General features: G+C 35.1%; 1 protein-coding gene across 1 annotated transcript in view; it reads left to right on the top strand.

Moving 5' to 3' along the window:
• YME1L1 (YME1 like 1 ATPase) overlaps window positions 1–13,424 on the top strand; it is a 33,490-nt gene that overhangs the window by 6,385 nt on the left and 13,681 nt on the right. The window contains exons 3-8 of the mRNA XM_068560369.1: window positions 3,940–4,102; window positions 4,618–4,716; window positions 9,248–9,357; window positions 10,708–10,858; window positions 11,266–11,349; window positions 12,910–12,992. Of these exons, the coding sequence (XP_068416470.1) occupies window positions 3,940–4,102; window positions 4,618–4,716; window positions 9,248–9,357; window positions 10,708–10,858; window positions 11,266–11,349; window positions 12,910–12,992 (690 nt within the window). The remainder of the gene's footprint in view (window positions 1–3,939; window positions 4,103–4,617; window positions 4,717–9,247; window positions 9,358–10,707; window positions 10,859–11,265; window positions 11,350–12,909; window positions 12,993–13,424) is intronic.

Raw genomic sequence — 13,424 nt, 5'->3', positions numbered from 1 at the left:
ACCCGTGTCCCCTGCATTGGCAGGCAGATTCTCAACCACTGTGCCACCAGGGAAGGGAAGCCCCTATGCTTTCCTTTTATATTTTCTGCCAAATTCCTATTGCCTCTGTCTATCGGCAATCCATTCTTGTCTTCTGTTGTGACACCCTTCTTCCAAGTTACAGCCCAAGAGCTTTCCTAATGATAAGACTGCATGTATCAAAATTGCTACATGCAGTAATATTATGTTCATATTAGAAATTTTGGAAAATATTATGTAGGTAGAAGAAATTAAATTAACCTATGTCCTGCTTCTCTTTTTCTCACTTGTACTTTTATATTTTATAATAGTTGGATCATACTGTATATGCTGATTTAGATTTTGCTTGATCATTTAATAGTCTTAAGAACTTTTTATTCCATACATTTTCTTTATTTTTAATGACTTTCAGAGTGTTCATTTTATGATGTTCTGTTGTTGGAAATTGTTTCCAATTTTTTGCTGCTCTAAACAACACCATTTGTACTCTCCGTGGTGCTAAATGTTTGACTGTTTCATCAAGTTAAATGGCTAGGTCAGTAGTGAAGTACATTTTGGGGGCTTGAAAAGTAGCTAAACTCTAGAAGCCGGTGTTGAGCTTAAGACTAATGGTCTCAAATACAGAATTGGTGTCTTATCCTCTGATTTACCTTCATTATTCCTATGGTTTATCACTGATGACTGTTTGTTATTGCTTCACAAACATTTTCTTTCTTCTTAAGCATCCTCCCTCATCTCTACTCGCACTTCCTTTGCTCTGAGGTTACATTGCTTTCATCAACTCTTGCTCATCCAAACACCCACTTCACAGCGCAAGCAAAAAACTTTCAACTTCCTTCAAGCTACTGACTTCTTTTCCTGTTGCTTTCAGACTTCTTGAAAAAGTAGTACTCTGAACTTAATATCTATTCTTGCTAAACTTTTATTCATACTACATCCCATTGTAGTTTGGCTACTACTTTTACCATTTTATAGACTTGTTTTGGTATATTTTGTTGACTTCCTTAGCAGTAAGTACAGGCCTTTTTAAAAATCCACATCTTTTTCATCTTTTCCTTAGCATTTGACCTTGCTGAACATCCACTGCTTTCAAAATACTTTCATAAATTGAGTGATACTACATTGATGGGTTTTTTTTTTCTCTTTCTGTTTTGCTGGGCTTTGTTATTGCCAGCCTTTTACATAGTGTGTGTACATTTATCTGTAATCTAATTTTCATTTTGCATAGTCTCCCAGATTGTATATCTTAATGTCTGTATATATTTATATGCTGATAACTCCCAAATCTATCTCCAACTCTAAAGTATCTCTAAAGTTTTAAAGTAATTATCTGGTGGCTTATTAAAATACCCCTCTGGATAGGCTCCAAGGACCTCGAAATTAAGATGTCTAAAACTGAGCTGCTTCCCCAGATTCCAGTGTATTTGATCTTAGGGTGGTTTTAGCCCCTCTTCATCAGTCTCGGTCCAACCAAGAGAGAGAGACCACATAGTCATTTGAACAGTGAATGTTTAATATAAAAAAATATATAATTTCTTAGTTAATATTTTAAAAACCCTTGTCTAATAGGGGATTAGAATAACTAGGGATTGGCTAGTAATAAGTAAAGAAAATTCAAATATATAGGACTTGCGGATTCAAGAAGCAGCTAATCCTCCCAGGACTGAGAGCTTCCCAGGAAGAGTTCTCCACCCCTGGGCTGTTCTGAGGTTGTTGGAGAGGGCATGGCCTTGGCTCACTGAATGGCACAGGAGTCACTGGTGCCGTGCCAGCTGAACCTGATGGGAATCTGCCCCCTTGGGTACCAGGAGAAGCTGTTCATGGGGATGTGTATTACTGGAAAAGCTGCTGGGTACTGCTGGTAACTGTGCACTGTAGGAGCCAGGCTTTGGAGAAGCTGCACGAGTGGCAGGAACCACTCCTGGAGAAACCATGGGTGTTAAGTTGCACACAGGAGCCTGCTGAGTGAACACAATAGCCTGAACCAGGAGCAGAAACTCCTCCTACAGTGTCTCTCCAGTGCCCTCTACTGACAGCTTGATGTTCTAGCCAACAAAGGAAAAATATTTAAAGGGCCCAGATCCATGAACATGGAGCCAAAAAAAGGATGAAGAGGAGCTAAGAGACAACAAATCAATAACCAGCACATCCATCCAGAACCCTTCTCCCTCACAATCCCTATACTTTACTGGTTTCTTCAAATGTCTGTTGTCTGTGACTTGGTATTTGCATCCTTCTTAGTCAGGGCTCGGTTCGGGTTCATACTATTTTTCTCTTGTTACGTCAGCCTTGTGTTCTCCAGCTTATCATCTTTGTCTTCTATTTTCTTCCTATAAAACAAAACTAATGATATTAGCTATAGAATTAAATTCAAACAAGGCTCTTCACAATATGGCCATAGCCCATCTTTCTAGTGCTTTCTTCGGTCACTAAACTTTTTACTGCATCTCAAACATTCCAAGCCCTTTGATGACTTTTTGTTTGCCCTCTTCCCCAAGGTTTCTGCCCCCATCATTTGTGAATTAAGTGTTACTTCAGTGAAGCCTTATCACTTAGGAAATTAGTTGTTGTGTTCTCTTACGACTTTTCAAAAAATATCTCTGTAATAGCAGTTACCTTATTGTATGATAATTATCATATTCATATGTACCTTATTTCTCTTTATGTTCCTAGGACTTGATACTCAATATGTAAGGGGCATAAATTTCTGTCTTAGTTAAAAATCTGCATTTCCCTTTGTATTATAAATAGACTTTTTGGTTTCCCCATTTTAAAAGATAAAATATCTTTGTAGCTCTTGAATATTGTAGTCCTTCTGATTCCATTATAATAATGTGCTTTATATTCTACAGTTTTTATTACCTTAAAAAGCACCTTTTAAGTATTTTATTTCATCCTGCCTTTATCTTACTGTATATCCTAGGATATGTAGATGAGCAAGGCGTCATCTCTTCCATTGATCCATATTATCTTGTTGTGAAATAGGCAGGATATATTTTATAGTCATTTTCCTAATGAGGAAAGGGATTCTAAGGATATGAATGACTTGTCACAAAGCTAATATTTGACAAACTCCTGAACATCAATCCAGAGCTATGTAATCTGGGGATCTGACTACACCAGTCATAAAAAGTTGATGCTTTACTTGGTCTGTTTATTTTTGCTCTCCTTACTTGAAGTTTTAGCTGTTTGGGGCTTGTCCTTAGTGTCTCCCTGTCAGCTCATTTGGACAAGAAAATAGCTCACCGCTATCCTATTTCTAGTTATTTTAGAACTGTTTTAAGGTGAGTGTATTTTCTTGACTGGTTTTCACACATCTTCTACTTTGTTTAATTTCCCTCCTTATTAGAAGTTAGATATGGCTAACTTAACAGAACCTTTCAGTTCAAATAAGAATCTCAGCAATTCTTTATTGGATGGGCTTTTGTTTATGGTCATTAGGGACTGGAGGAAGCTTTAAAGCTCCATAGACTGGTGATACTATTGGGAATATGATTTTCTTAACCTGTCAAACCTCACATGACTGACGTCAGTAAAACTAGAACTAGAAAAATATTCATACAAATTTATTTTTTAAATATTTGAAAGAAACAGGGAATCAATACATTTGTTAGATTTTAAAAATTCACATTGTTTCAGTTGATAAGTACTCTTCAAGCTAAATAGCTTGATAATAATGCTTACTTGAGATAAACAACAAGGACCTACTGTATAGCACAGGGAACTGTATTCAATATCTTGTAATAACTTGTAATGAAAAATAATCTGAAAAAGAATACATGTATTTATACATATATAAGTGTATGTATATATAACTGAATCACTGCTGTATACCTGAAACATTGTACATCAACTATATGTCAGTAAAAAATAAAAATTAAAAAATAGTAATGCTTACTTGGTTGAATTAATCTTTTACAGCCTATACTTAACTTAAGGGACCTTGGATTATCTGAATTAAAAATTGGACAAATTGATCAACTGGTAGACAGTCTACTTCCTGGAATTTGTAAGGACAAGAACGTTTCTTCCCATTGGCATACATCTCATGTATCTGCACAGTCCTTCTTTGAAAATAAATATGGTAAGTTAATATATTTTGTGTTCCAATGAAGGTAAGCCATTCCAGTACTATTGATAATTTAATTGATACCACTTATTAATACACCTCTGGTTTCCAGTGTTTCATTACATTGTTGATTAGAGGTTTTTTGTTTTTTTTTTTTTTTGATTAGAGTTTTGAAATTGTCTCTAGGAAATAGCAATTTTTTGTTTCTCCATGCTCTTAGCTAAAAGTACTTTAGCTAGACATATATATTTTTACCTCTTGGTTTGAATTTAATTTCATTGGCAGCTATATTTGTATATCATATAAAAAAAGATAATCCAATGGATAAGTGATAGTAATGTGATGAAGAAATGTGATTAAATTTGCAATGCTTTTAGATAAAAATATCAAAAAGCAGAGTCATATATGGACAAATGAAAGGCAAAACTCATTTTGGTTTTTCTAATATTCGGTAAAATTATTTGTTGTATTTCATGACTTTTTTGTTTGTTTGACAGTTAGAAAATTTACTTTTTACAATTTCCCTCCAGGTTGCTTAGATATATTTAGTACTTTACGTTCCTCTTGCTTGTACAGACAACATTCAAGAACTCTTAAAAGAATTTGTTCAGATCTTCAATACTGGCCAGGTATGAAGCAACAGTTGTATTTATTTTGAAAAAAATAATAGATTTATTTAATCTATTCAGATTTGTCTTTCTTAATGATATTAATGATTAGAAACATTCATTTGTAGCTCACAGTAGAACTTGGAGAATATTTGGAATCAACTAGTTTGGGTATATCTGTGTAATTTTTAACCTGGGAAATATAACTAGATTTTGAATGTGAGTGACAAGTGCCACAGTAAAGGAAACTCTAGGGAGCTCACCTATAGCTGCTCCAAAACAATTAAGCACATTTGTTTACTTCTCTCATTTTCAAAATCCCATTGCAATGACAAAAAAAGGTAAAAATGAGAAAAATTCAGGGCAGCAGCAGAGCGGTTTTGTAAATGGACCAGAAATTTGATGACTTTCTGGAACTTGTAAAGTAGATGAAACCCCATTGATGTCAAAATCCTATATGTATTCATTCATATTTATTTAATATCAGGCACTACTGATAGGTGTTAGGCGAGAGTGATAGTTATGTAACTGAAAAAGCCATATGTTATCAACCCTCATGACGCTTATAGTAGAGTGACATGAAAGAGGTGTGTAATGCTAATTCCAGTAGAACTTAGGAAAAATCCCCAAGTTCTCAGTCAATAATAGTGAGCTCTGGGGTAGATGATTTAGTGAAACAGTTGAAAGATTGCGAAAAGCAGGCCAATCACAGAACAGATCTGGCTTGCAACTTTTAGACAAAAGAACACATTTGTGGGGGCTTCCCTGGTGGCGCAGTGGTTGAGAATCTGCCTGCTAATGCAGGGGACACGGGTTCGAGCCCTGGTCTGGGAAGATCCCACATGCCGCGGAGCAACTGGGCCCGTGAGCCACAACTACTGAGCCTGCGCGTCTGGAGCCTGTGCTCCGCAACAAGAGAGGCCACGATAGTGAGAGGCCCGCGCACCGCAATGAAGAGTGGCCCCCGCTTGTCGCAACTAGAGAAAGCCCTCGCACAGAAACGAAGACCCAACATAGCCAATAAATAAATAAATAAATAAATAAATAAATAAATAAAAAAGATTTTAAAAAAAAAAAAAGAACACATTTGTAGTAAGGTGTCCGTGTGTGTATGTTGAAAGGGGACTTCTGGTTTGAGGGTTGATGCCAAAGAGAGAAACAAGATAGTAACCCAGGTTGCTTTGGACTTGAATCATACACTAAAGGCACCCGCTCATTTACCATAAGTCCATGTTTTGTAGTCTAAATATATTTACCACTTTGATAGTTTTGAGGACACCTGTCTGCAGTCAGTACTGATCACTATATTCTTTACAAATACAAATGATTTGCAAGAATCTCCACATGTTTGAGGAAAATTTATAGCATGAAGGAGAGGCACCAGGTTGGGCAAAGAAATCTCTTTTGTAGTTCTTTGAAGAAATGGTTAATGTAGAAGACAGAAGAATACTTAAGAAGGATGATACACTCATTTTTAAATATTCAAGGAAGAAAAAATCTGAGCATGTATTAGGGTATAAAAAAATCTTAATAAATTTTCAAAAAGTTATAACTCAAAGGTCATATTCTCTGATCATATGATAAAACTGAAGTCAAATAATAGAAAAGATACCTTAAAAAAATTCCTAAATATGTGGAAATTTTTAAAGATACTTTTCTAAGTATCTTGTGGGTGAAGGGAATAGAAAACAAATTACAGACAATTATTCCTGAACCACAATGAAAATCTGCATATCTAAATCTTTGGGTTGAGGACAAACTGAAGCTGAAGGCATTGTATGAATTTTAGGAAATAAGGAAGATGGGAAATAAATTGATTAAATATTTATTTTTAGAATTATTTAAAAGAACGTGAGAAATTAATATGGATAAGACACATTAAGTGAATATAATGGCAAGAAATGGTTTTACTTAATTAAATCAAGAATAAATTTAAGTTTAAGAAATTAACCACATTTAAGAAATGATGAGAAAATACAGTGTTAGAAGTGAAAAGTGGGAACTGTCACAGATAATGAAGATTTTTAAATTATAATGTATATAATTTTATATTGTAAATAAAAATATGTTGAAACAGATAATTATTTGAGTTATAAATTATTAGCAAAATTGACCCAGGAAGAGATAAGACAATAACTGTAAAATTTGAAAGATAGTATCTTTCGAATATAATCTCTTTGCCCCAAAGGCACTAGGCTCAGATGGTTTTATGGCTGTATTCTGTTTTCCAAGGTCAGGAGTCTTCCTGTTATTTAAAACCTTTTTTTTTTTTTTTTAAATTTATTTTATTTATTTATTTATGGCTGTGTTGGGTCTTCGTTTCTGTGCGAGGGCTTTCTCTAGTTTCCGCAAGTGGGGGCCAGTCTTCATCGCGGTGTGCGGGCCTCTCACTATCGCGGCCTCTCTTGTTGCGGAGCACAGGCTCCAGACGCGCAGGCTCAGTAATTGTGGCTCACGGGCCTAGTTGCTACGCGGCATGTGGGATCTTCCCAGACCAGGGCTTGAACCCGTGTCCCCTGCATTGGCAGGCAGATTCTCAACCGCTGCGTTAAAACTTTTTTAATAAAGGAAAAGATAGACTAGGCTTCCCTGTTTATTCCATGAGATTACTGATACTAAAATATTAGTACAAAAAAGAATACAATAGATTAATTTCACTTAATATAGATATAGAAATCCTAAGTAAAGTCTAAAAAAGCACATATAGAAATATCCTAAAAAATATGATTAAGGAATACAAGAATGATTTAACATTAGGAAGTATGTTAATTTATCATGTTAACTGATTAGACAAGAAAAGGATTATTATTTGTATATGATAAAAAGGCATGTGATATATCCTAATTATTATGCTTCCTAAAAACTTGTAGAATAGATACTTTTAAAATTTCTGAAGTGTATCTGTTTCTCATTAATATGAGAAACAGGATGTCTAGTATCCTGTTTTTGTTCAGTAATTTGGAGATCTTGAAATGTCTGATTAAAAAGAAAAAGGAAGTTTTATATAAGTTAAAAGGGGCAAAATTATAATTAGGTGATACGATTGTTTACCAGAAAATTCAATAAAATCAACTGAAAGGCTGCTCTGGTGCCATAGAAGATAAATGCATAAAAATCAATAGCTTTCTTATATCCTAGCAATAGGTTTTATTTACAGTTTGTTCGAAATCCATTAAATCTTGTATCCTGACAAGAAATATGCAACATGATATATATATACCCACACAGATATATATATGTATGCGTATGAAACCTGACTGAAGGAAATAAAAGAAGAGCTGAGTAAAATAAAGTGAGAGAGTACTGTAGTCCTTTTCAGAAGAACTTAGCGTTCTAACATTATCAGTTTGCACCCAGATTTTCAGTGCAGCTCCAATCAAAACTCGAAACATTGGTTAGGAAAATAAAGAAGTTGATTTTAAACTTGGGCATAAAAAGGGAATCAGATTATTTTCTTACACCTTTAAAAAGTTCCAAAGAACTGAAAACAAGTAGAAGTATTAGATGAAGTCAGTAAACTGCCTTTAAAATCTTAGTGTGAGGATGAGACTCTTTAATCAAAGCACAGTGAAGAAAACACTAAAGATTAAAAGACATGGCTTCATTAACCTTACAGATTACTGTATCACTTAATTAAAAGACAAAGACATTAAAATAAATGTTTGAAATATACATGACTAAAAGTATATATAACATCCATATTCTGCAAATGAAAATGGAAAAATATGAAAGGTCATGAGTGCTCAATTCACTAAAGAAATAAAAATTAAAAATGATTTCAAAAATTTTCCTCACTTCTAATCTGAAATGCAAATTGAAACAAAATGTTACTTTCTGCCCATCAGATTTTGTACAAATTAAAAAGATTTTTATTTATATTCAGTGCTGCAAAGGATTTGGAGGAAAGGACACTCATATTCATTGGTGGGTGTATAAATTCTTGACAACATCCTTTTGGAGGACAGTTTCTTAGTGTTAAACAATTCAAGTCTCACAGTGTCACTTTTAGGAATGTAGTCTGTGTGTGGTGAAAGATAACATGTACAAGATTTTTAACTGCAGCATTATTTTTAGCAATAAAAACTAGGAAACAGCTAATGCCCATAGTAGGGAAGTAGTTGAGTAAATTACCATACCCTGATAAATTGGAAAACTGTAAACAGCCATTAAACTGAATGCACTGTCTGACCTTTTCTGAAAAATGTCCGTGATAAATTGTTAAGGGAAAGAAGACAATTGCAAAAAATTATGTACTATTTTTATAGAAAGAGCATGTTTTAATACATAGAAGTACAGTCATGGAATTGTTCAGTTGGTTACTTCTGGAACACTTCAGCACACTTGTAATTAAAGTCATTAAAACGGGTTGAATCTGTAAATCACCTTTACTTTTTCTTGGTAATTTTAAAATGTAAAAACAACAACAAAGAACTGTGTTAATAAAGTAAGATAATAACTAGGATGTACGGGAATAGTGTCAGAGTTTTTATTCTTACGTACTTTCCTTGTAAAAATTTAAAATGAGAAGTAAATGTGATACTGTTTGATTCAGTTTTCGTACAGTCTCGGGGTTTTAAAACTTTAAAGTCAAGGACACGACGTCTACAGTCCACTTCTGAAAGATTAGCAGAAACACAACATACAGCACCATCATTCGTGAAGGTAATTAGACCTTTTATGCTGTTGTTTGAAAAAGCAGTAATTTTCAAGTTATTAAAAAGAAGCTTCAATATCTGATTTCTGTTGCTGACTAATAGATTTTCTTCCATCTTTCCACTTAGGATAAGGGATTAATACCCTGTGTAATCAGTATAGCTAGAACTTTCCTGGGTGCCAAGCTTATCGTTCCATTAGCCTATTAGACATCTTCCTCTGTTGTTTTTTTTCCCCCTATCAATCTACACCTGTTTATGTATTCTTGGATAAGTAGCATCCACCCAAGCTAGAAACCTGCTGGACAGCTATGATCTGTCCATCTTCTCTCACCTCCCACATCCATTAATCACTAAAATCCTGTTGATCCAGCCTCTTAAGTATTTATTTCTTAAATCTGTCTTCATCCCCAGTTCCACTGCATAGATAGACCATAGTTATTTCTTGCCTAGATTCCTCTCATAAACACTCATTTAGTCTCCTTGCCTTTAGTTTTGCTACCTTTAGCCCAGCCTCCATACTGCCATCCACCAGACTGTCTAAAGTGTATCAGTGTAATGGTTGTATTCCTCTGCTTTATTGTCAGACTTCTGCCATGGTACATATGGCATTTCATCATTTGGCATTCTGCCTACCATTTTTGTGTTCTCCTCTTTCAGTGTGCCCCCTCCTCTCCCCCTACCCTCCTTCTCGCTCGGTTTTTTAAAGTCCTGTCAAACAAGATTGTTTATAGCTCTTGAGCACTAAAGGCTGCTGTTTCATGACTCTGTCAAATTATTCATGCTCTGTGTTCCCGTGGTTTAGCTATGCCATTCTCTGTAAGGTCTTTACTGACTTCTTAGGTAGCATTTGTTTTACCACCATACCTAGTACCTCTAACATAGTATCAAAATGACTTCAAAAACTTAGTTATTTGTGTATCTCTGCCCAATAGACTGAAAACATTCAGATGATTGGTTATTTATCTTTACATCTTCAGAACTTATACAGGACCAAGTATATGAAAGGTGCTCAGTAAACATTTAATAAATGAATGAGGTTTTTCCTCCAGCAGAAATAAAGGAATGTGACCTATTCTAAGCCATTAGAACCCTAAGTCAACATGTGACCTGTTAACTGTTTTCAGTATAGTTAGTGGTCTTATGTAGAGAGTTTCTCTATATTAATTGATGCAAGTATAGGGTACAGTGTTAGTTTCCTAGCCATTGATTATTTATTGTTGAGTCTTAATTCTTCACATTGACAATAAAAATTTTTAATTCTAGAATTTTAATGAATTTTTTTGTGAGTGGTTGTTATATTTTGGGGGAGTATTATCTGTATAGTCAGCTGATACTGATGTGTTGTTTGCATATTTAGGGGTTTCTTTTGCGGGACAGAGGATCAGACATTGAGAGTTTGGACAAACTCATGAAAACCAAAAACATACCTGAAGCTCACCAAGATGCATTTAAAACTGGTTTTGCAGAGGGTTTTCTGAAAGCTCAAGCATTGACACAAAAAACCAATGGTGAGTTGATTTGGCAGCATCCATGTTTAGGGAAGAATATCCGAAAGAAAGTTATAGTCCTGCCTTTAAGTGATTATAATAACTTTCCTAACAACTTTCCAACATTTTATTGGTTATATTTCGTTATATTTGTATCTTAAGCTGTGGTGTAGAAGTGGGAATATCTGCTGGCACTTTTCACTTTCTGAAGTGAGAAGCCAAAGTCAGCGATAGAAGCATGAGTGGCTTCATGGAGTTTTTGGTAACAGGTGTTGAAAGGCAATCATGGAGATTATGTAAAACATGCCAGGCTCCAAAATTGCATGTGGTGAAATGTGATTACCATCAGTAACCTAATACTTGCATTTCATTGAGCTGTCATTTCTCATTGATATAATTTGATTTAAGGCTTTTTCTTTTTTCTCCAGATTCTCTAAGAAGAACTCGCCTGATTGTCTTTATTCTGCTGGTAGTTGGCATTTATGGACTCTTAAAAAACCCATTTTTATCTGGTAGAGGCTCTTTATATTTATCTGACTTTTTTTTTTGTCTTTTATATACTTATTTCTTTTTCATAGTTAGTCTATCTAAGACTTAGAGATAAGAAAACATTAATGTTTATAGTTCCAGGGTCTAGGTCTTTCATTCCTAAGTCAAGACTTCTCAGATTGGGTCACTTTAAGATTGTTTTTTGCATTTAAATTAAAGTTCCAAGGATTACGTTAGAGTTGTTTTTTGCATTGAAATTAAAGTTCCAAGGATTATGTTAGAGTGGAAATGTTAGATCGACTTCTGGTAGTGGTTAGTTCCCCAGATTTTTAGAAAATGATACCTATCCAATAATAAATTTTTTTTTTTTTTTTAATGGCTGAGAAGAGTATCTCATTTTTTTAAAAAATTAATTAATTTATTTATTTTTGGCTGTGTTGGGTCTTCGTTTCTGTGTGAGGGCTTTCTCTAGTTGTGGCAAGCGGGGGCCACTCTTCATCGCGGTGCGCGGGCCTCTCACTATCGCGGCCTCTCTCGTTGCGAAGCACAGGCTCTAGACGCGCAGGCTCAGTAGTTGTGGCTCACGGGCCTAGTTGTTCTGTGGCATGTGGGATCTTCCCAGACCAGGGCTCGAACCCGTGTCCCCTGCATTAGCAGGCAGATTCTCAACCACTGCGCTACCAGGGATGCCCCAATAATAAAATTTTAAAAACATGTAGAAGAATTTTATAATAGCAATACAAAGTGTAATAGTCATCTATTTCAAAGACAATAACAAATTGAATTTTGTAAAAATTAACTTATATGGAAAATTACTTTAAATGGAGTCCCAGATTTTCTCAGTTTGCAAGTCTAAAATGAAGTAATAATGTCAGGTTTAAGCGGTTCCAATTGCTTTTTCTACTATCATTCAGTTTTTACCCCGTGTTTTCTCCTTCCTTTATGATGGATTACCTTGAGAGAAAAAAACTGATTTACAATTAAGAACATTGGTTGACCTGTATAAGGAATCATTCACAGAACTTGCATGTAGCCCCAGTTATTTTAAAAGTTGTTAGTGGCATCAAACCTGAGATGAGGTTTTAACATCTAGGAATAGCCTTTTTATATCTAGATTTGCCTTCTCTTGTCTCCTTTTTTTCAAAAAAAAACCAATATAGGGATGATAGGTGATACCAGCAGGGTGGTGGAGGGGTGGGATGAGCTCTGATGATTATTCCTTTGTGTTTCTTAATTATGTACAATGGAGTTTGAGAACCATTGGTTTAAATTTTTATTATTCGATATAAGAAGAGGAAAATTCTTAGTTTTAATTGGAAAGGCAAAGATGTCATTTTATTATGAATCATTTATTCCTTGAACACCATCTCAAAATCCAGAAGACCTAATATCTACTCCTCACACTGATTAAATATATGTGAACTTAGATATTTAATTTTTCTGGGCTTTCTTGCATCTGAAAAATATGGTAGTTAGAATTTTATGAATCTATCAAATATGTAAACATTTTTTTCCTGAAAAATAAGGTAGTTGGAATTTTATGAATATATCAAATATGTAAACATTTGTTTTTGTCCCTTTAGTCCGCTTCCGGACAACAACGGGGCTTGATTCTGCCGTAGATCCTGTGCAGATGAAAAATGTTACCTTTGAACATGTTAAAGGAGTAAGTTAAAAAGTTTACCTTGATCTCCTCAAACATGATCTTAATTGTATTTTATTATTCTAAAGGTTGAAATAATAGAAAATATATATATCGGTCTCTGCCCCATGTTCCTGGCACAGAGGTCCTACAACCCTTGTAATTTCCGAAGTGCCAAGAGCACCAGGAGCATCTTTTGTTTTACTGTTTGGTCTTTGACCCCGGTTCCTGACCCAGGGCTTCTGAGTCCCTTAGAATTTCCTGGGTGATAGCAGTGTCCTTTGTTTGTTTTTTTTTCCCCCCTTGGCCACACTGCACGCAGCTTGCCGGATCTTAGTTTCCCAACCAGGGATTGAACCCGGGCCCACAGCAGTGAAAACCTGGAGTCCTAACCACTGGAACACCAGGGAATTCCTGCAGTGTCTTTTGTTCTAATGAGGTGGCTCTGGGTGGGCG

Source organism: Eschrichtius robustus, chromosome 1 (genome assembly GCF_028021215.1).
Source record: "Eschrichtius robustus isolate mEscRob2 chromosome 1, mEscRob2.pri, whole genome shotgun sequence".
NCBI lineage: Eukaryota > Metazoa > Chordata > Mammalia > Artiodactyla > Eschrichtiidae > Eschrichtius > Eschrichtius robustus.
This window is presented reverse-complemented; position numbering and strand designations above follow the sequence as displayed.